The sequence below is a fragment of the Equus quagga genome, chromosome 19 (assembly GCF_021613505.1).
Source record: "Equus quagga isolate Etosha38 chromosome 19, UCLA_HA_Equagga_1.0, whole genome shotgun sequence".
Taxonomy (NCBI): Eukaryota; Metazoa; Chordata; class Mammalia; order Perissodactyla; family Equidae; genus Equus; species Equus quagga.
Window position 1 is genome coordinate 7,973,380 of NC_060285.1, and position 23,650 is coordinate 7,997,029.

Here is a 23,650-nt window from a genome sequence, read left to right on the forward strand (position 1 = left end):
ATAAATGGAATCTTCAGCATGAACTCTTTTGTGATAGGCATCTTTTGGTCAATACACTATTTTTGAAGTTCAGCCACGTAGTTGTCACGTATCAGAGTTCTTTTGGAGGAACATTTGGATTGTTTCCAGTTCTTGGCTTTTATGAATAAAGCCTACTTTTGAATTTTGATTATCTTTTACTCTGTTAGACTCTCTTCCACGAGACGCTGAAAGTGGCTGAGACTCTACAACTGAAGGATGGATGCCTCCCATGTCCCTCACCTCGGAGCCCCCCACGCCTGACGGGCCTAGGGTCCTTCAGAAGGCAAACCTCCATCAGAAGGACCTAAGAAGGGGATGGTCCTGTGTGGAGCTGTTGCCCAGGAACTGGGGCTCCTCTACTGTACCTCTGTCTCCCTCATAGACCCTCGTACTTCCATATAACATGCATTGGTGGTACTTCTCAAAGGGAAAAAAAAAACTAAAAGGGGGGAACATTTGCAATTTGATACACTCCATAGAGCTTTGCACCTACTCAGTATGTAGAGGCTTTGTTAACATCTCTGAGGCCTGACACCTCCAAGAAAGGAGGAGGAGGGTGGGTGAAGAGGGCAGGGGGGAAGGTAGCTCTTACTGGTACTTGAAGGGCGGCTGTCTGGATGGGGGTGGTGAGGGCAGTGAGGGCAGGGTTCTGGACTGCAGCCATGACAGGGCTGCCATCTGTCTTCAATGTGGTCAGAACAAGGGAATCAGTCTTGATGATCTGAGGCTGTACCAGGACCTGGATGGAGAAGGAAGGCAAAGAAAAGGCAGGTAGCATTATTTTTCTATTTTGCATTAGCTTCTTATAGCATCGACCCTCCAAGAGAGAATGAGAAAATAAAATTTTCATGAAAGTGAGAATCAAAAAACAGGAAATCTCCTAGAAGCCATTTCAAAAGCTGGCTAATTTGTACAGTTCAAATACTGGGTTGAGAGGGAGAAAGTGACTATAGCTAAAGAGGGTCTTGGTTTTAAGGATGAAAGGCTTCAAGGAGAGCAGTGCCAGTGGCCTAGCAGGGGCAGAGCAGGCATGGCTTGGGGTGGATGGCAGAGGGAGAGAGGTCTGATTTTGGACAGATTCAGGAAAGCCAGGAACATGGCTGAGAAGCAACAATGATAAACCTGGATTACTTTTTAAAGATAAATTAGTTCATTAGTAAGAAAATATAGCCCACTACGATACATGACTTAAAAACACTCTGACACATTTCTTTCTAGTTTTATACCCGTTCTATGTGTAAACGAGTTAATAACCCGCATTTACTAGGTCTATGTGAGAGCTAGCGTACATCTACAAATGCGATCTCAGCCAGGTCTAGACACCAGCTCACTGGTGCCTCTCAGGGTCCAGGTGCCCCTACCTGCCCTAGTTTGTAGACCACCTCTTCAACCGAGGACCAGCCGACAGCCCCAACTAATGCCTCCCTGAATCCTTGCCAGCCACCTACCGGGACCTGCTGCACCTGGGGCGCAGCAACTGTCTGCACCGTGGCCGGGGCGAGGGTCTGCAGCGTGCCATTGGCCGTCTGCGTCAGCACCCTCTGGGCCTGCACCGTCTGCACCTGCTGCTGGATGGTGACTGGCTGCATCTGGGAGGATGTCACTAGGCTTTGGACTTGAGGCTGAAGGACTTGGGAGAAGAGGAGAAAAAAGTCACACGGATGAAGAATGCATTCTGTCACCGTAGCTGCAGCAATAACCGAGGACGGAGCGCCTCATGATCCCCACGCCCACCTGCTGCTGAGGAAGACATGCACAGCCATTTACGAGCTGGTCTAGATAAGGAGAACATCCCATCAGGGCTGCATCAATTTCTGAGGGAATGAGTACAAATTATTTTATTACTCTGGGTGCTGGGGTGGTGAGGGAAGCTAACCAGCAAATGACTAACCCTAGCAAGGGAACTGACAGATGTTAGGAACCAACAACTCCCTGGGGCTTCATTTCCTCCCACGAAATGGAGGGCAAGTGTACTTTAGGATGACTGTCTCAGCTTTTAGTCTTGATGCCTCTCCCCGCTCCCAAATCCTCCAAGCCCATTGAAGAACTGTCAGATGCTTTGATATTCAAAGCAACACTAATCCTGCCCAGGGTTCCCCACAGGGTCAGAGGGAAATTTGATGAAAAGGCACTGGAACAGACGCAGCACAACACAGACAGCCATTCACTCGACACACACCGAGGGCTGAATATGAGGCTTGCTATTCACAGATGTAGCACCTATGTTAAAAGTCATATTCTTCTCCGTAGTGGATCCTTGGGAGATGTTTGTTGAGTGAATGGTTCTCAGTCTATAGGTGCCCAGGGTAAGTGTCAAGACTAATTTTATTCATGCCTCCTGCTCTAGTTACCAGGACAGCCCTGCATCTGCTATGCTTGCTGGAACCTTTGACCAAGCATCCTTGAAGCAGGCAAAGTAGATATTAAGGTATTTGAAGAGGCAGAAAGTGAACCATTCCTGCACCACTGTTCTTACTGCTAGTTACCAAAAACTCCCTTAGATGAGACCAAACTGATAGATTCTGTCATTCCCAAAGAGGACAGAACTATTTACAGTCTACCTCAGAAATGTCTGCAAATTGTCACATAAACTTTTGAACCAACCAGTCACTATCATATCTGACTTCTGAATCACCTTGAAAGCTGGTAGCTGCATTCTGGTATATCAAAGGCTGCTGGATGATCCTTGTCTGGGGAGCGGTGCTGAATGTCGGGGTGATCATTACTGTCTGCTGCTGCAGCTGAGCTTGAGGCTGGGGCTGGGGCTGGGGGCGGGGCTGAAGAACAGGAGTTGCCCTCGGCGGAGTGGGAACCGTGGGAACAGTAGTGGGGGGAACCTTGACCTGCAGGGCTGGAGTCTGGGGGGAGGCAGCTGAGGGAGAGAAGGAAGGTAATGGGACCTGGCTGAAGGACCGCTGCATCGAGGGGTCCCCAGCTCCGCCACCACTGCCACCGCTGCCCCCGCCACTGTTGCTGCTGCTGTTGCCACTACCACCACTGCCAGAGAAGGAGCTGCACAGCTGCTCTGAGAACAAGTCGGGGAATTCTCCCACTTGATTGCTGACAAACTGCAGCATCTCTGTGAACAAATGAAAAGGAGTCATTTTATTGCCATCCAAAAAATATATTAACTTTCAAATTTGCTTAGAAACTGAGGCATGAAAATCCAATGGCTTTCCTAAGACTATATCAGAAATGGGTTAGGAAACCCTCATCTCCCTCTTGTATGGGGAATCACCTGGACCAAGATGACCAACCAAGGGATGACAGGACAGGACTTCATCAGTTGATGTTCTTTTTCCTCCTCATCCCACCTCCAGGCCCTTTCTCCCACTTTGCTGATTGTTTGTATCAGGCCTAATAGGAGCTACCTCTGTGCTAGGTGAGTGTTGCTTCTGGAGAGTACTGCTGGTCTCATTCTACAGTTGGGGACACTGGGGCAGAAAGTGGGTAGTCATTGTCCTAAGGCTTTAGAGCTCAGAGGACACCTTCAGTCTCAGCACTGCTCCCATGGCAGAACAGAACAGCTGCAAAGCTGTGCCAGACCCTAACTCTCCTTCACCCCAGGCAGCCTTCGCTCCTCACCACAGGCAGGCTCTGGCCTTCTCTCCAAGATGGGCATAGTCCTGGGCACTGTTGGTACCCTCAGGACTACACAAGGATGATGAAGTTGATGGCCCCTGACCCATGGATCTTTAGAGGTGGAATGGATGGAAAAACCATCCATAAAGTCCAGAACAGGGAAATAACTTGGCCAAGGTCACACAGCTCATCAGAGCACAGCCAGGATTAGAATCAGTTCTCCACCTCCCAGCTTTGTGTTCTGCTACTGCACCACAGTGCACTCACTGCCAGAAGGTCACGCAGAGCAACCTGGGCCCTGGACTCCATGCTTTAGAGGGCCCACTCTGACCCTCCTCTGGTTGTGTCCCTTCCCTTTGGGCACCGAGTCTGTAAGGCCAAGGGGATATCCACTTAGAGACCATGCCTCCCTTCTAGATCACGCTCCAAGTACCTGGGACCCCCAAATACCCGGCCCAAAGAGCCTCAAGCCTGTGTCCAGAGACTCTTCCCCTGTTCATCCTCCCAAAGATTTACCAAAACTCAACTTAACCCATGACGTAATGCCTTGACTCCTTCCTCCTCATAGGGCTGGCCCCCATGAGGAGTCTGGAGCCTGAGCTTCGTCCCAGGGGTTTTCAGATCTACAATTCTCCACACTGTCCGCATTCCCTCCTCTTTCCTCTCCAATGCATTCCCAGGAAGCTACTGCTTGTTCCTGAACTGTGGCACCCTCCCTTCCAAACACTCAAGGCCACACAATGCTCTGATGTGGTCACCAAAACAAAAAAGCAAAAACACCATCTCCATTCATTCCCAAACCTCCACCAGCAAGTCCCTCCCAGGCCTCTAACAGTGTGTGTGCTGGGGGGGGGGGGGGGGGGGGGGGGGGGGGGGGGGTCTGGGCTACGAAGAGCCTGATGTTAGGCAAGCAGAAAGCTACTGGGGGTTTCTAGTGTGACCTCCATACAGGATAACTGGAGTTTAGCAGTTCAGCACTGCAAGTGTCCAGTTAGTTCAACCTGCTGCCAAAACAGCATCTCAGAGGATTAAATGACAATGTAATAGTAGTATTTCCCAACACCTCAACACTCTGCTCTGACCCCACTCAACCTGTTGTATACAGGAGGAAGAATCGGGCAGATTGCCACAGATACTGTAAGTTGTACCAATCAATTCCAATTCCTGGTAGATGATTAAACTAAGAAATGTCCTCAAACTCAGCAAAAAATGTAAACAAAACACAATTTAGAGCTGACACGTTCCAAGTACAACTCAAGATTATGAAAAGCTTTAAGAAAATGATTAAGAGAAACCTAATAATTTGTTGAGCTTTTCTCATAAAATCCCAACTCTGGGGAATCAACAGAGAGGTCTGCTTTGTGAGCCAAAAGAATGTCACTCCCTGGCTGATTGTTTTAATCCATGGAAAGCTAAGGAGGGTAGAAAGCCAAAGAGGCCAGAGGCCTGGAAGACGGGCACAGGCTTTGGCACTAGGTGGGTCTCAAGGGGTCCACCTAACCAGCTGTGTGAAGGTGGGCAAGTCACTTCTCTCTAACCGCGGTTTCCTCACCACCAAAGGCTGCCTTAAGGATATTCACTTGGCTTCTTGGTTGTGGGGATTAATACAATAATTTATGCAAGTGCCTGGTGAGGGGCAGACCCTTGTAAAGGTCCCTATCAGTGGTGCTTCGGGAGCACCTACTACACAGAGCACTTGGCTCCACTTCTCTCATCCCGGTCGAGAGCTCTTCAAGACCTTGGGGAAGACGTGGGCTGGTGTGGTGAAGTAACCTGCAGAGGTCACAAAGCAGGTTAAGAGTGTGTAGGCAGATGGGATAGGAATGTTTAAAGTAAAAAAAATCCTTTTCAACTCACACATGTCAAGCTCTACTGGAGCCATCTGCAGCCAGGCAGATGGGCACTGGGCTGAGTGGCGTAGAGGGGCCCATCAACACGGAGCACTCGAAGGCAGAAGTAATGGGAAGAGGCTCTTTGAGCCACTGCTCCAGCAGGGTGCACAGGGCCTCCCCGGGACCCCATCTGGTCTGTAGTGACAGAGAGGGGGAGGCCCCACCAACGGGAACGAGGCCTGGAGAAGGAGACACAGGAGGCCTACCCCAGGCGCAGTTTTGCTCTGTGAAACCGAGCTACACCCCAGGGGAGCATCCTAACGTCTCCTTGCTGTTCCCTGTTCCAATCGTTCGTGTGCTGTGATTATACAGGCTCTCATTTCCACAGGGAGCCCAGAAACCGAGGAGAGGGAGGCCTGGGAGGAGGCACAGCTTTCATGAAGCTTTGAAAAGAAATTCCAGTGCCTGCATGATGAGCTGTGGCCCCCAAAGCTGAGGGCCAGACAGGCCCTCTTTGGAGATGGGCAGGCCACCTTCAAGGCCTGCAAACCCACACTCACCTCGCAGAGGTGCTCCTGGCGGTCACCCTCCCCCACCCAAGCCACACTCTCGTTTTTTTAGCTGCTTCTTAAACTAAGGGTTAAGTTGCTTAATAAAGTAAGCTGGGTCCCAGGAAACTATATCTGGGTGTTGGTCTCTTTAAAATCACGTAACCAAAATTAGAGGCTCGGGCTGTCACTTGTGCATTGTAGCTCAACCAGGGCCTCATCCAAAGAGATCTCAAGTTCACATGTACTTTATGAAGCTTGTGACCTAGAGGTAACATAAATCACTTTGCCCAGCTCAGCCTAGTGGCATCAACCTGAGAATGAGGTAGCCTGAAATCCGGTTGGAGTAATTCTGGCCAGGAAGAAGGAATCTGTGCCCCAAATAGAGTAACAGTGTCTCCAAACTGTAGCCAGTCAGTCAGTCAGTCAGTCAGTCAACAATCCTGTAGTGGGCGTTTGTTACCTAGCCCTGTTAGGTGCTGGGAGAACTATTTTACAAAGGTCATTTACTCTTATATTTTGTATTTACTATGCACCTTGTGTTAGGCAATGTTTTAAAGTAATTTTCTTCTTTAAATCAGAAAAGTAACAGATTCACTACAGAAAAATTTAGAAAAAAGGTAAATGAAAAAAATAAAAATCAAAAATCATCCAGCAATTCTACCTCCCTGAGACATGCACTGTCAGTGTCTTGATGTGTGTCCTTCCAGACTCCTTCTATACAAGGCTTGCTTGCACACACAAGCAATGCACACATATGCAAATGGTTTTACAAAAATGGGATTACACTGAAGATGCTATTTGGTACTCTGTTTCTTTTGCTTAATAAAACATGAAGAGTTCAGTGCCAGCCATTCTGGATGTAACGTTATCCTTTCTGAGAGCCCCACAGTACTGTATTGTATTGATGCACTAGAATTTAACCACTTAGTGATGATGGATGGGTGTTTTCAATTTTTCAGCACTAGTAACAACTCTTAGAAAAATCTTTTCCCACTTATTGGATTATTGTCTTAGGATAAATTTCTGGAAGTTGGATGGCTGGGTCAAAGGCCAGGTGCTTTGGAAAGGTTATAACAATCTATTATGCGCCTGCCAGCATTTCCACACATCTATTTCTGCCCATCAGATAGTGGGAAAAAACAATATCTAATTGTTTTGACTTGCATGAAAGAGTACTAATTAAGGCTGAATGTCTCCCCCAATTTTATTGGCCATTGTATTTCTTCCTTTGTAAACTGCCTGCTCTTGACCTTTGCCTATTTTTCTATTGAGCTATTTGTCTCTTTTTAATGATTTGAAAATGTTCATATATTATGGACATTTGTTCTTTCTTATATATTTGCAAATATATGCCCCACTTTGTTATTTCTCTTTTAATTTGTTCAGGAAAAAGAACAACATGGTGATTTAAGAGTTACCATGGGGGCCGGCCCTGTGGCCGAGTGGTTAAGTTCACATGCTCTGCTTCAGCAGCCCAGGGTTCGCTGGTTCGGATCCTGGGTGTGGACATGGCACTGTTCATCAGGCCATGCTGAGACGGTATCCCACATGCCACAACCAGAAGGACCCACAACTAGAATCTACAGCTATTACTAGAGGCTTGGGGAGAAGAAGATGACAAAAGAGAGAAGAAAAAAAAAAGATTGGCAACATATCTTAGCTCAGATGCCAAGCTTTAAAAAAATAAAATAAAAAGAGTGACCATGTGCTAACCTTGTAACATGCGGCAAGTTTTACCTCTCTGAACCACAGTTTTCTCATCTATAAAATGTGGCTAACAATTATACTGAACTCACAGGGTTGTTCAAGAGAATTCCCACAGAATCAACAGCATGTTGCGTGGCACTTAGTATTAGCCGGCACATGTTATTCAGTGTTTTTTTGACAGTCAGTTTTGCTTTGAGTCTTGTTTTGAAAATGCAAATTTGTTCCAATGCATTGGATATATTAGGAAACAATTTGAGCATAACATGAATTTTGTGTTTACTTATGCATGAGAGAAACACTAGAAAATGCTGAAATGAGCCACATAGGAATACACAAAGGGCACGTACACACACACCCCAAACATCTAACAGCTTCGCTGAGTTTCTGCATGTGTTATAAACCATTATCCATCCACATCTCGGGTCAGAACTTTCCATTCGACTTTAGGGAGCCCTCCTTCCATCACTTCACAATAACTCACAGGCTATAACCTTTCAATGTCCAATTCCACAAGCAAACCTCAGGTCTTTTTCAAGGTAAAGTACCATATTTATTGTGGTATTTATATATTTCTTAGGCACTTAACACCTGTAAAACTGTTTTATGAGGTTCTTATCTTTTTTTAAAAGTCTTTTTACTTATTTATTTTCTTTTTTCATCACCTCTGAGGTTTTTGAGAGTTGTGATCCTAATCCCATTTTCCCCATAAGCCCTGTGGTTTTTATTGCATGATTTTGCACAGTGCAGTGACTTTTAGGAATGCACACATTGCATTACAGCAGAACTGACTGTACACAAAGCTTAACATTGTGTAGTGGAATTACATGGTTTTGTGTTACACTTTAAAAGTCCCTAATCTCCAAGATAATAAGGATATTCACCTAAACTTTCTTCATTTACTTTTGTTGACTTATCTTCCAAATTAGAGCTGCCCAACAAACTTAAGAACACAGAAATAAGCACGGTGTGTGATGTGTGTAGGCCGCTGGGAATGAGATGGACCACAACTAGAGGGGGTGAGGGAGGTAACCACAAAATCTAACTCCCAACAAGTATCTTTGAGCAACAAGTGTCCTGCTTACAAGCTGATGATGCTAACTCCCCTCCTAGGATGTTTTTTCTAATAATGAAAAAAATATTAAAATAATTTTTAAAAATCAAATGTAGACCAGTATCAAACATGAAGGTCAATAAGGAGATAACTTTTCATTTCTCCACCATTCTGCTATTTGTGACCTCTACTGCTTTCTCAGGACCTAAAATATCAATACCCCCATTCAAGTCACCCAGAGGAGCAGTTAAGGATCTGGGGCTGTCAACCACACCCTTCAACTCAGAAGCCCTGAAATGCAAGCAATAACATAAGAAGTGTAGGAAGAGTTGTAACAGGCAAATTGGTGCCTAAAATCACTCCACTCAAACACCAGGCGGCACCTTCATTTGGTTAGCTCGAGCACAGGGACAGCCTCGTGTACTTCAAGGGGGTTCTGGGTCACCTTCCTGGGGAAAGGGAATCTGGAGGAGGTGCGGAATGACACAGGATGGCAAACTAGTGATGACTCAGGCATCCTCTATTTTAAGTTAGGCATCAGTGAGCTCCTGTTACTGGAAAAGAAACCACAAAGGAAATTTGGGTGGGGAGGTGGGAGTTCTCAAATGTTTGTGTCTCATAACATACACAAATGTGTCATATATTCCCTTGCGTACATTAAATATTACATAAAACGTAAAAATCAGGAGAAAAAGAAAGCACAAAGAGAAGCCAAAGTCATTTTCAAATGGTCTTCTGGTCTGATCTGTCCCCACCTGCTCCGGGTGGGTGTCAGGGGCAGCCTCAGAAGGCCCCAGCTTGGCTGGCCAGTCCTGGCTTCTCTGGTCCAACACAGCAGGGGACCTGGGCCAGCTCTCAGAGTTTCAACCAGGACAGTGATCTTCAGCACCACCTTCAATTGCTCTTTCTTCTTTCCTCTGCTCTAAGTTCACTATGAATTTCTGGCAGGTCTCCTGTGGTATCACTGAGTTCTCCCTTTGCTCCACTTCCACACTCGGCCTTGATTTCAGCCACAGCCTCCTACCCAGTGACAATCATCTTCTCTGAGTATCTTGTTGGTCCAATAGTCTTTCAAATCAAATCAAATCAAATTTCTCTCTCTTTTTTTTTTTAAAGATTTTATTTTTCCTTTTTCTCCCCAAAGCATCCCCGGTACATAGTTGTATATTTTTAGTTGTGGGTCCTTCTAGTTGTGGCATGTGGGACGCCGCCTCAGCATGGCTTGATGAGCGGTGCCATGTCCGCGCCCAGGATCCGAACCGTCAAAACCCTGGGCCACCAAAGCAGAGCAAGCGAACCTCACCACTCGGCCATGGGGCCAGCCCTCCCAAATCAAATTTCTTAAACATGAGCTTCAAAGCCTCCTACCAATTGCTCCCTCCTACTCCAAGGGATTTCACTTCCCACTCAACTGAGCTCATCATCCACCCCAGAAAAACACCCACTCCCTTTTTGGCAAATGCCTTTGGAGGGTGGGGAAGCTTTCTCTGAATGCAATTGCCATGCCTCACCTTTTCTGCTTCTTACCACCTTCTTCCTTTCTGAATTTCACAATTCCATTTCAAAACACCTTAAAATTATCTTCACCAAGGACTCTTTTTCACCTCAGATCCAGCCATCTTTTAGCTCCTGAACCTGGATGACTTATTTGTTAAGAAAAATCACCCAAAACTTGAAAACAAGGCAAAAATACTACAGCACTGTCTAACCTGCCCACCTTAAGGTCATCTGATGCTCTATGGAAACAGAAATTTGTTTGACTTTCTATTTACTACTGATTAGGCCCACATTCTGTAAAGTCAGATGTTAACTTGTAAAAAATTGATAAGTTGCAGATGATTTCTGTCTGGTAAAAAAGATAATCTCAAAGGCTTTGTTTTTATTGCCCTGTAGGAATTAACTAGTTTTGCATCTAAATTTGCAATCTTATTCCTAAATTTGTTTTCCTGCTATGCAAGTATCAGTTTCTTGCACTCTCCTTGGATCCAGCTTTGTCATTCTGCTGGTTTTCGCATTAAAAATCTTAAAAAAAACCTTTGACATATGCTGATGATATATTAGTATGTTTTTAACTTTTTAAAAATTTTATTTTGCCACATTACACACAGTAAGTTATATTTTTAAATGCTTTTCTTGTATCTTGTGCTCCATAAGCTCATGAACAAAATCTTCCATTCCTCTGTACCTCTCCAAGCACTAAGGACTCTGATAGTTAAAAAACCTGGCATTACTTCACTGAAATGATTCCAAAGCAACTTTCATGCAATCTATAAAACTGGCAATCATGTTTTCCGAACCAAAACTGGAAGGGACACATCACCTCACAACGGGACAAGATATTTTTGACATTTAGATTATCCTGGAAAATCTGGACAAGTCTATGCAACTTCTGTAAAGCTTCCACTTTTGGTGAAGTAGGCATACAAATGCAAAAGGATTTAAGCGTGTTGAGCATCCACTGTGTGCTGACCCACAGAGATGGCAAAATACCCCTTGACCTCAAAGAATTAAGTAAAGTAACACAATACCATCTGTGGTGATTGTCATAGCAGACAAGGAGGACGCAGGGAATGTGATAAAATCCCTGACTCCAGCAGGAGAGCAGCTTCCTGAGGGAGCTGGATTGAAGGCTGATTGGGATGCAAGATGCTTTCTAGGCTCAGGGAATCTCATAAGCCAAAACTCAGAGGCAAAGAGCTGCATGGTGGGCCACTGAAGAGAACAGGTGACTGGCAGGGCACCAGGCTGGGCAGGTAGTCAGGGCCAAATTATGAAGGGTTCTGTAGCTCATGGTAGTGAACTTGGTCTTTCTCCTTATTAAAGAAAGAAAACCACAGCAAGTCATCCAACAATACCCTAGTAAGGGGAGCCCCTCCAGCTCAGCAGTTGCCCACTCTGGCTTGTACAGGGGGCCTGCTGGCCTGCCCAGAGGCCCATAATTTTATGAACTCATTAGGAATCATTCTGAGCAAAAACCAGGGCTAAATTTTGACCTGGGAGGAGAATATCAGAATAGCTGAAATTAAAACTCCAATGACTTCATTAGCTGATGAAGAGAACCTTCTGAAAATCGATTAAAGAAAAGTTCTGGTTGTGTATGAGGCGCTAAAAAATGATTAGCACCAGGAAACAGTCCACCTCTAGGACTGTGTGAAGGAAGTGTGGCAAAGAATCAGACTAATGGAGGAAAGCGGGATGTGAAAAAGCTAAACCAAGAACTAACTGGAAGGCCAAGCAGAATGGGAATTCCCAAATTTAAATTTGAAGAGAACTGGCTAAAGAAGAACTGGCTACAGAACCAGCCAGACCGGACCGTGAATCTAGAAATGTAATGGCTGTTCTGCCCTTGGAAAAATTCTAATGACTCTCCCTGAGACTCAGTTTCTTTACTTGTAAATATGGGAATAATCCAGGTTCTGATGGGAAATATATTAATATATAGGAATATGTCCAACACATAATAAAATGTATTTGACTCTTTCATAGCTTTTTTTTTTTAACATAACAAATTTGAAAAGGGGAACATCTCCAGGTTAGAGTCCAGTTTAACCTTTGAATAAAAACCAGTGGACAGGGCCGGCCCAGTGGCGTAGTGGTTAAGTTTGCATGCTCCTCTTTGGCAGCCCAGGGTTTATGGGCTCAGATCTTGGGCGTGGACCTACAGGGCCAATCTTCCTCACCAAAAACAAAAAAGAGAGAGAGAGAGCCAATGGTCATACTATTGATGTTTAAAAGCAAAAACAACTCAGTGACAAAGCTAATAAACTTTTCTAATTAGAAATCATATTTATATTTTACTTAAATGTAAAAAAGGTGGTTACGACTGAAATTAAATTCATTTCATATTGAGTCTATTGGACAATGTAATTAGAGCTACCACCAATCCCTACTTAGTATACTTTACATCAATCCTGAGACCAGTATTGTTATTCTGCTTCACAAGTGAGAAAAAGAAGGTTCAAAGGAATTAAATAGCTTGCCCAAGCCCCTAACACAGGCTCCTAAGGGACTGAGCCGAGATTTGAATTTAGATTTGTATTTAGGTTTGTCTGAGTTTCTCCTCTATGCACACCAATTTCCCCTATAAAACAAACACTTCTTGGATTTTACGTTTATGCTCATCACAACTTGGGAGAAAGATGCAAGACAGACCTGGGATAACGATAAAGTAAGGAGAATCTGGGGGTGTGTGTGGAGGGGGGCACTTACGTAATCCAAGGCATTCTTCCAATATTAAATTCAACGCTAACAGAAGACTAATCTCAGGGTAAGCACCCATCTAACTGACTCGTCAGGGGAATAGGGGAGAGATATTGGCTGTGTGTATTTTGCAAATACAGCTTCCTATCCAAATTATTAAATTATTCTCCAAATGAGACCTTCTGCCCTGAGAAAATGCTCCTTTCTAGAACAGTCTCTGTCTCTTTTTAAAAATAAAGAACAGGGGCCGGCCCCGTGCCTGAGTGGTTAAGTTCACCCACTCTGCATCGGAGGCCCAGGGTTTCACCGGTTCGGATCCTGGGCGTGGACACGGCACAGCTCATCAAGCCATGCTGAGGCGGCATCCCACATGCCACAACTAGAAGGACCCACAACTAAAAATATACAACTATGTACTGGGGGGCTTTGGGGAGAAAAAAGGAAAAATAAAATCTTTAAAAAAATAAAATAAAAAAGGGGCTGGCCCCATGGCCGAGTGGTTAAGTTCGCGCGCTTCGCTGCAGGCGGCCCAGTGTTTCGTTGGTTCGAATCCTGGGTGCGGACATGGCACTGCTCATCAAGCCACGCTGAGGCAGCGTCCCACATGCCACAACTAGAAGGACCCACAACGAAGAATATACAACTATGTACTGGGGGGCTTTGGGGAGAAAAAGGAAAAAAAAATAAAATCTTTAAAAAAAATAAATAAATAAAATGAAATAAAAAATAAAAATAAAGAACAAATCAATAAAGACACATCCCTTAAGTCATGTATTCAACAAACGTTAACTTAGCCTACTGTGTGCCAGACACAAAATTAACCGCCTTCAAGAGGCATAAGTTCTGGTGGAGAAACCCTGTATAAACATCTGCCAGGGATGGGTGTTAAGCATTAGGGTGAAAAGAGGTGCAAACTGCAAGAGGAATCTGCTGGAATATGATGCATAAAAAGCTTTGTTGGGGCCAGCCCGGTGGCACAGCGGTTAAGTGCGCACGTTCCCCTTTGGCAGCCCGGGGTTCACCGGTTCAGATCCCAGGTGCGGACATGGCACTGCTTAGCAAGCCATGCTGTGGTAGGCGTCCCACATATAAAGTAGAGGAAGATGGGCATGGATATTAGCTCAGGGCCAGTCTTCCTCAGCAAAAAGAGGTGGACTGACAGCAGATGTTAGCTCAGGGCTAATATTCCTCAAAAAAAAAAAAAGCTTTTGTTGTTGATTTTTACTACTATTTATCTCATGTCTGTGTGTGAGTACATGGTAAATTTATATGCAAAATGTAAACATGATTTTTATTGGAAAAGAACTTCATTAGCACTGTCACCCAGCTGTTTTTGCTTTTAACATCTTGCTAGCACTTTCACACACTGTGTTATATAATCTTCAAATCACCCTGTGAAGTAGCTGTTTCAAGCACTCATTTAGATGAGTTAATATTCGTATTATTAACAGTGCCTGGTGCATAATAAGTGCTTGAAAAGTGATGGTGGTGGTAGTTGTTAAACAGGAAGAAACAAGTCCAAGTCCAAAGACTCAGGCAGGCGGGTAAGCAAGTGGCAGACTGAGGTAGGAACCTCCTTCTCCCTCTTCCGAGCCTGGTGCTCTTTGCGGAAGCACCCTGCTCCAGGAGCGGTCCAACAACCACACTGGGGTGCTTCCTCTCTGGAGTCCCTCACTGTGGCTGGGCTCTAGAACACTGCAGTCAACAACCAAATGCCACACCAAAAGTCCCCACCTGTGCAAGAGCCTCACTCTGTGTCCCAGCCAGGGAAGCCAGGCCTCCAATCCTTACCTAACTCCAAATTAGAGGCATCAGATTGTTGGCACCCTACGTTTTAAAGGCTGCCCATCTTATTCCATTTATTACTTTTAAATGAATGCCTAATCTTAGAAAGGGGTCCAGGCTAGACTCTGAGAACAACAATTAAGAAGAAAAAACTCAAGCCAATGAGCAGTAGTAATAATAAAAATAGTATAGGAATTGTTATTTACTGAGCTCTCACTGTATGTCAGCAACCGTGTTAAGCGCTTTGCACAGATTTCCTCATTTAATCTCCACAACACTTTGAGGTAGATGCCACTATCACCTCCACTTCACAGGCAAGAAAAATGAGGCACAGAGAAGTTAAGTAACTTGTCCAGCGTCCCAATCAGCAGCTGGTGGAGTGAGGATTTAAAGCCAAGCTCTCAGCCACCACACTGTACAGGCGTTTTGGTTCTATTATTGTATGGATGTCACCAAACAGAGCCTGGCAGCAGGCAGATGCTCAGTAAGTGCCTCATTCAAGAATGAGAAAACACCCCAAGCTCAGGAAGGAAAGGTGTGTCATCCAGGTCTTCCTGTAATTCCCAGCTCTTCGTCTGCTCCCGCCCTGCACGGGACTGTTCTCTGTTTCACTCTCCTGGAACAAGAGACTGAAAGGTGAGCAAGACGCAGAGAGTGAGACTCCAAGGAACCGATCCTGCACGATCTTGTTCTGTAAGACGAGGGTCTCGTCTTTCACAATGCCCGGTGACGGGGTGTCAACAAAGTCTAGCACAAGCCACTTCGCCTGAATTGTCCTCCTCCTGGGGGCAGAGTCTCCATAGCAGGGGATCTCAACCTTTTTCAGTCCTTAAACCATTCAGGCAAAAATGAAAGACTCCAACGACCCATCATTCTATCCTTCCACTCACTACCACACCTCCAAATCTCTCTAAGACTAAAAACAAAATACTTGCAAAGCAGCTTATTAAATCACGCTACAAACATCCACCCAGCGCCTGCGTATGCTGTGTACTATGGTGCTGGGAGCTGAAGGATCCTGAGTGCCTTGCGTGGGACTCGGCACAGAGCAAGGACTCCAGAGTGTTGGTTCCCTTCCCACCCCCCAACCTCACAGGGAAGACAGAGAAACCCAACTAACTCCATTGATGGTGAAAAGGGCAAGAACAGACAAGTGTCTCACAAAGAACAGGCTTTCAGAGAGTAGACCCTGGCAGGCAGTAAAAGCTGAGCCTGGAAGAACGAAGACAGCATTACCAGTTAGAGAGAGGTATTGAAGGCAAAGGAAACAGTCTGAGCAAAAACCACAGCACCAGGAAATGCCCGTAAGTTGCTGAAGTCGAGAGTGTGGAACAGAGTGGAGAGGTGGAGCTGCTTACAGTTAAGCTGTGAAAGGCCTTGATGACACCATACGGCACCAGGCTTTTATTTCAGAGGCAAGGAGAGGCACAGAAAACCTATGGGACATTCGCCGCTTTTGTTTTGTCTGTCCACCATCTGATCCTCTTCTCCATCAGCACCCTAATCTTCCTTTTGGAGAATTCCATTTGGAATTCCAATTTGGGCGGTCTTGGTGGGTGTCAAGGCTTCCTGCCAGTTGGCTCTGATTAACGCATGTTCCCACCAGGAACGTGACTCTTGCAGGAATGACCCAAGAAAGCAGTGGACAAGGCAGAGATCACCCAGGAAAGCAGGGACAAGGCAGAGAGCACCATGGCGGAGGGGTCCTAACGCAGTAGCCCCTGGGCTTTCCTCAGCTGCACTCTGCTGCTGAGCCTCCCTTGGTTCTGGCCCATTTCCCAAATCTGACCCTCCAGTTTTTCTGGTCAGTTCATGCACCATCCTTCTAATAAACTCCTTTTCTGTTCAAGCTAGCCAGAGGCAGTTTCTGTTGCTTATCACCAAGACTCCTGACCAATACAGAACACACTGAAGACGAGAGGGACTTGAGCAAAAGTGTTTGACAAAGATAACAACAGTTATCAAGACTATAGTCTGCAAATCACCACACACAGGAGCTCCAGCGCAGGGGTGAAGCCTGTCAAAAAGGGCTCTCTGCTCAGCTTGGAATGCGGCTCCTCTCTCCTTCCACCTCTTAACCCTTAAGACCTCAGCTTACCAGACACCTCTACTCTGCAAGAAGCCTTCTCTGATGCCACCTCTCCCCTAGTTAAGTGCCCCTCCTGGACACCATCCCAGACCTTCCAGACTCAGATCTTTGGGGGTGTACCCTGGTGGGTTCTTAGGCACATTAAAGTTTGAGAACTTCTGTCCTGTCCTGTACTCTGGCCACAGTGAATCACACGTTCCTGGAACACGCCACAGTATTCCCAGCTTTGGTCCAACTCTGTCAAAATGAACACCCAGCCCCTTCTTCTAAAGCTTGTTCACTCATCCTTCACAACTCAGTTCAAATGCCGAAGTCCCTGGGAAGATTCTCCTAATTGTCTTCCTTACTGCTCCCAAAACTTGGAGTCTGTCCCTCTGTTATGGCCTCTGTTGCATTTTGTTTCATATTATGACTGGTCACTTAGTTGTCAGCTCCTTGAGAGTTGAGACTTATTCATTCCTCTGTAAAACCCCAAAAAGTTTATAGCACTGTGCTGGGAATAGAGTGGATACTCATTCATGCTGAACTGGATGGAACAAACTTTAAAAATTAAATTAAAAATTTAAAAAACAACTTCTTGGGGCCGGCCCAGTGGAGTAGCGGTTAAGTGCGCACATTCCGCTTCGGTGGCCCGGGGTTCGTGGGTTCGGATCCCAGGTGCAGACATGGTACCAGGTGGCAAGCCATGCTGTGGTAGGTGTCCCACATATAAAGTAAAGGAAGACGGGCATGGATGTTAGCTCAGGGCCAGTCTTCCTCAGCAAAAAAAGGAGGATTGGCAGGGAATATTAGCTCAGGGCTAATCCTCCTCAAAAACAAAACAGAACAAAACAACTTCTCACCAGAGCAGGGGCTCCTAGACAGGCTTCTTGAGTCAGGGTATCTCGTACCTCATTCCCACAGGGCAGGGAAGAGTCTGGGATCCCATGTCAGAGGCCCAAGTTTAACTCCTGACTCCATTCCATCCGCATGGGAAACCTCGGGCAAAACATTTTCTCTCTGTCTCAGTGTCTTTATCTGCAAAATGGGAATAAAAATGAAGCTTCTACCTCACGGCACTATTAGGAAGACAAATATATCAGCAGGACTTTCGTAAAATGGAAGACCTCATAGGAATGTTCACACAGGAAGAAGCCTTAGTTCCCCTTGCTGCTGTGGGGTGGGGAGGGCTTGAGCTGAGTAGACACCAGTTTAACAAGGCAGTTCCACATGTGGTTCAGCAGCCAGAATTTCATCACTGTTCTAAACCAGACTCTGAATTCAACAGACCAGTTCCACAAAGCTAGATTATAAGAGACATTTAGACACATATTCATCAGCAATTCCAAAGGTCTGAGAGATGCAGAAAGAGTTCTGTTTTCCAGTTTCCAAGCCCTTCAATGATTTAGGATTAGTTTCTAAACAGAGGTTCCCCAGAGAGCCTTACCATGAGGCCCAGGCTCTAGGATCCTGCTACTTTTTAAAAAATTCCATCATGTCAACAAAGTTTAACCCTTGAATCTTGTGGCTAGAAATGGAACACTTTACCCTGCACTCTGTGACTACTCCTCTGTGTCCTGCCCACCACACCTATAAAAGCTCTTTCAAAGGAAAAAATAAACATTCTAAAACTGTATTCTAAAAAAAGGCTCCTTGGCCTTAAGAGTCAACTTGCAAACTGAAGTTCCTCATTCAGTCTCAGAATCAAAAGAGAATGTTAGTTCCTGTCCTCTTCCTTGTATGTGCTTTAGCGTACTTAATTCTTGCAGCACCTGTGATGTAGAAATCCCCATCACCACCTTACAGCGGAAGCTCAGAGAAGTGCTGCAGAACCAAGGGGAAGCCACTTTAAGTGCCCAGCAGAGCAGACCCTTCATGATAAACACACATTGACTGAATGTGCACCTGAGCAGAAGACCCCCGGGGTCTCTCTAGCTTCAGCCCACCATACCACCTTGTGTTCACAACTTAGCAGCCTGCTCATATCAAACAGGGATGTGCCAGGGAGTAGAGGAAAAGTACATGGGTTTTGGGGTTGGGCCATTCTCCCACTTACTAGTGTGATCTGGGCCTCTTCATACCTTGAACTGGAGAAAGCATTAAAAGCAAAAATGTACATGGGACAACACAGGCGAACGGTTGTTCACACTGTCTGAGGGCAGGGACCTGCTCACCCTGCCAGCGCTGCACCCAGAGCCCAGCACAAAATAGGCCCCAGGTAAAGGTCTCCACTGCAGGTCTGACCAGACAGTGTTGGGCATGTAGTGGCTGCTGCCCACACAGTAATTTCAAAACCTGGTGAATACAGGTTTTTTGGAGACAGTCAATAACTAATAAAGGCCAAGATGAGTCACATTCACCCAGAGAACATCGATGCCCCTCAGAATAAATGACAATACACCTGTGGAGGATCAAGATGAAACGGCCCCTATTCACTATCAAATATATGCATGTAAGAAGAATTAAACACAACAGAAAAGAGCTATCACAAGTTGAGGTCTAGCTCTGCCCAAGAAATAATTACAGAAAGGTCACCCAACTAGCTCAGAAAAACTTGATTGGCTTTAAAAAGTTCAAAGGAAAGTATTATGAGAAATGAGCCTATTCATGACAAAAGGGCATTTCCTAATATTCTGTAGATTTTGGTGAAAAGTGGTCTTAAGAGAAATACAGTGAAAGGAAGCAACTTTCAGAACACCATTTATAGCGATGGAAAGCCCCAAGAATTTTTATGTAAGGATGCACTGAAATTTCAGGACAGCAAGGACTGCCACCTCGAAACTGCATGAAAGAGAACGCAGACAGAACAGAGTCCCAGTGAAACAATGTAAAACGAGAAACCATTTTTCAAGTCTCCCAAAGCAGAGGGCTGAAAATAAGAAACTGCCGTATCTTAAGGAGCAATTTTAAAAGTAAAGAGAGTGAGCAAACCAGATAAAGGACCATTCCAAAAAACCAAAAGTGGCAAAAGTGCAAGACAACTGCAACCACTAGGGTCCTGGGTAAGCAGAGGGACATCTGAGGCATGGGACAAGATGGCTCAGAAAGTTGGTTGCTACCCACTGACTGTCCAGTGGTTGCGAGTACAGAAAAGTCACGTGAGGACCGGGAGGCCAGGACAGAGGGGTACTGTATGTGTGCATTGTCGAGGGGCTGGAGTGGCGTCAGCTCTCAGCTGGCCTACATGTGGCAAAGGGGCAGAATAAAAGGCCTAGAGTTCTGGACTCTGGCTGGAAGCTGAGGGAAACAGGCCCTCTCCTACACTGGTGGGGTATAAACTAGTACACCCACTGTGGAGAGCAGTCTGACAGGATCTCTCAAAACCACAAATGCACAAAGAGCCAGAGAGAGTGTTAGTTCCGCCCCTTCCTTTTATGTTTTATTTCATTGGATTCTTGCAGCATCCATGGTGTGGATATCACCATCCCCACGTCGACCCAGCAATCCCACTTCTGGTCATTTTTCCTGCACCTGCACCTGTACCTGTGCGAAATGAAGAATTGACAAAGCTATTCAACACAGCATTGTTTTTAATGGTAGGACTGGAAACATCCTCAAATGTCCACTAAAAAGGGACTGGATGAATGAATTATAGCACATCTACACAATGGAAAACCACGCAACAGTGAAAACGACTGGAAAGATCTCTAAGATATATTGTTAAGTGAAAAAAAGGGCAAGGTGCAGAGAAACAAAGCTTACAGCAGGCTACCTATTTGTGAAAAAATAAAAAGAGGAGCAAAACTGAAAATCCATACTTATTATTTGCTTGTATCTGCATTAAGTAAGTTCTGAAGGAGGTGAAAGAAACTAAAAAATTAATTACTTGTGAGGAGGTGGGGGTTGCGGGCCCTAAGCAGATGGTGAACAGGACTGGGAGCAAGCCTTTTCACAGGACTCTTAAATACTTTTAATTTTGCCATATGAATGCATTACCTTCTTGAAAAAATAAAAATATTTTCCAAGCAGTAAGTCCCAATCACCACAGTAATCTATAGCACGGGAAAAGTTTTAAAAATGAAAGGGCTACAACTGGCAGTGTGTAAGAGCTGTAACACAGCTCTTGCCTTGAAGAGTCCTCTTTGGGAAAGACACACTAATGAACCAACTACTCATCGCTCATAGGTGTTCCGAGTGACAGTCCTTATATTAATGAAAAACCACAAATGATGCAAATGTTCCACAGGGACACGGATATGCCAGTGTTTGCCTATTCAGATGGATTGTATTGCATTATATGGCTATTATCCCTCAACTAATTCAGCATTTAGCAACCTGTAAGTGAAAATGCTGCAGCAATTTGTATGTACATTGATAAAGTTCAGGCCAGAATTCAGAGAGATACAGACAACTTAATATTCAGGAAGTGTTATTTGAATAAAGTTGCTTAAGAATTTCCTTTTTTAATTACAAAATTGAGGAGAAAAAAGATCTAGTGGAGACAGAAGAAAAATATATATTTTTTAAAATGCCAAGACACGAGCTGAGTACTCATACTCATTCTCAAATGACATGTCATTCTCAAATGACAGAAAAGACTGCTCAGTGAGAGGTAGGCAGCACCCAAGAGTATTAGGCCAAAGGCCTGGGTGTGAATGTGAACGATGTTTCTCAAGGGCGAGGCCAAACAGACCCAGGAAGAAGGAGAAACCCAAACAGACCAGTTCAGTGGTCTGAGCAGAAAAACGTGTCCCAGGAAATGGAACTAGATGATAGATGAGTTCAAGAGCTAAAACTGGGTGGAAAATAAATAAGCTGTGAGCAACAGCAGCTCTTTCAACCCAAACATTAGCAACAGTGATATATATTCAAGTGTCAAAACAAAGCTAATGTCTTGAAAAAGGTATACACAGGGATAAAAAGTAGATCTGTGCTTCACCTCACCAAGCAGTTTTTCCAAAGTATGACTCACTGGAGAAATGTGAAGTTGGTTTCCACTCCTTCTCCTCACCTCCAGCTCCCAGTGGTGTGCTGGCCACACCCTCCCAACACTCACCCCTGTCTCACCAGGCAGGCCACTCCAAACTTCCCAGTGATGTGGACACCCAGACTGGGGGCCCACCCAACACCCTGAACTTGAAGTGCTTTCCTTTCCTCATTAGACACACCTTTGCAGAGAGCCTCTTCAGGGCCAGGTAGTCAGGGGACTCTGCCAAAGATGGAACTGACTGTCTGCAGGGAAAAGGCAGCAGAGGCCCAAAACAGTACCACCAAAAGTCTCAGCAACTGGAAGTTCCTCTGGGTGTAAGGTGGGCTGCCGGCAGGAGGACTGCATGAATGCAGGTATCTGACAGAGTGAGCCTTCCAGAGCCCACCAAGTAGGGAGAGAGACTGACAGCTCAGTCACAGCAGTGTACACCGTCATGGAATTCAGAACACCAAGGATAAGACACGATCCTACAAGCTTCCAGGGGAGAAAACAGGTCACACGCAAAGGATCAGGAATCAAAATGGTATCAAATTTCTCAACTACTAGAAGCTAGAAGACAACTAGGCAATGCCTTCAAAATTCTGATAAAAAATTATGTCCAACCTAAAATTCTAAACTCATCCAAACTGCCAAACTGGAATGACGTTAGAATAAAGATGTTTTTAGACAAGCAAAGCCCCTCAAAATTTACCTCCAATGTACTCTTTCTCAGGTAGCTTACTGGAAGATGTGCTTTATCAAACTAGGGAGTGAAAAAACCCAGAACGAGGAAACGGGCATCAGCATCGCCCCGGGGGATGATTAAGGGCAGTCCCAGGATAAGTGCAGGGAAGCAGAGCTGGACAACCATCACATGGGGCAAAAAGAGGGAGGGCTTCAGGAGACACATTAAAAAGGGGGATAAAGGAACTGACCACCATATTGAGAGCTTATGTCACAAGATTTAGGGCTGAACTGTTAGTCATGGGAACATGGAAAGTAAGCAAGCAAATAAATGGGGCTATTATAAGTCCTAGGAGAATACAAACAGCCACAAAAAATATAGAGGATCTACCAAGAGACGTGAAAACATATGTCTACACAAAAACTTGTACGCGAATGTTCACAGCAGCTTCATTCTTAATATAGCCAAAAAGTGTAAACAACCTAAACGTCTATCAACTAATGAATGGATAAACAAAACACTACACTGCAACATGGATGAACCTCAACCTTCCTTCTAAATGAAGGAAGCCACATATTGTATGATTCCATTTATATGAGTAGGCAAATCCATAAAGACAGAAAGTAAATTAGCTCAATGAACAGTTTCTTCAACCTTCTCCAAAGAGAACAGCTGCCTCTATTTGCCCATCACCCACTCCCTCCCAACTCCTTTCTGGTTTATCTAGTCTTGGACTCCTTCATCTGACTGCTGTGTCAAAGGGCAAGCTCCTAAGCGCCAAATCCCACGACTCGTTTCACGGCCTTGTCATCCTGGCTGTCCCCTGCAGTACTGTCTCCATCATCCATCCACTAACAGCTCCTCAGAAAGCTCACCTCCTCTTAGTTTACTGTTCTACCCTCGCCTGCTCTTCCCTCCAGGCTCTGTCTTCTCCTCTCTCCTCGACTTCTCAACAGTGACTACTCCTCAATCTCCATGCCCAGTTTTGACCTTCCCCTGAGTATCTGCCTCACATTTCCTACTGGAGGGACCTCCCCTACCCCAGCACCTCAATTTCAGCCCACTTAAGACACATTTTCATAATCTCCCCAGACCAGCTCTTCTTGCTGGCTTCTGAACTTTCCCAATGTCCCAGGATCAAAGCCTTGATGGGATCTTAGAATTCCACCTCCGCTCTGCCCTCAGGGCCAAGTCTTCACTGATGCCATTCTTGTCGCACCCATCATCTTGCACAACAGCCACTTCCTACCCAAATCCCA

The 23,650-nt window shown here is 45.3% G+C and overlaps 1 protein-coding gene across 1 annotated transcript in view; it reads right to left on the bottom strand.

Annotated features, from left to right (window-relative positions):
• The window catches only part of SREBF2 (sterol regulatory element binding transcription factor 2), a 58,812-nt gene that overhangs the window by 31,097 nt on the left and 4,065 nt on the right, over nucleotides 1-23,650 (bottom strand). The window contains exons 2-4 of the mRNA XM_046645928.1: nucleotides 2,657-3,100; nucleotides 1,470-1,651; nucleotides 614-760 (exon numbers count right to left, since the gene is read on the bottom strand). Coding sequence (XP_046501884.1) covers nucleotides 614-760; nucleotides 1,470-1,651; nucleotides 2,657-3,100 — 773 coding nt within the window. The remainder of the gene's footprint in view (nucleotides 1-613; nucleotides 761-1,469; nucleotides 1,652-2,656; nucleotides 3,101-23,650) is intronic.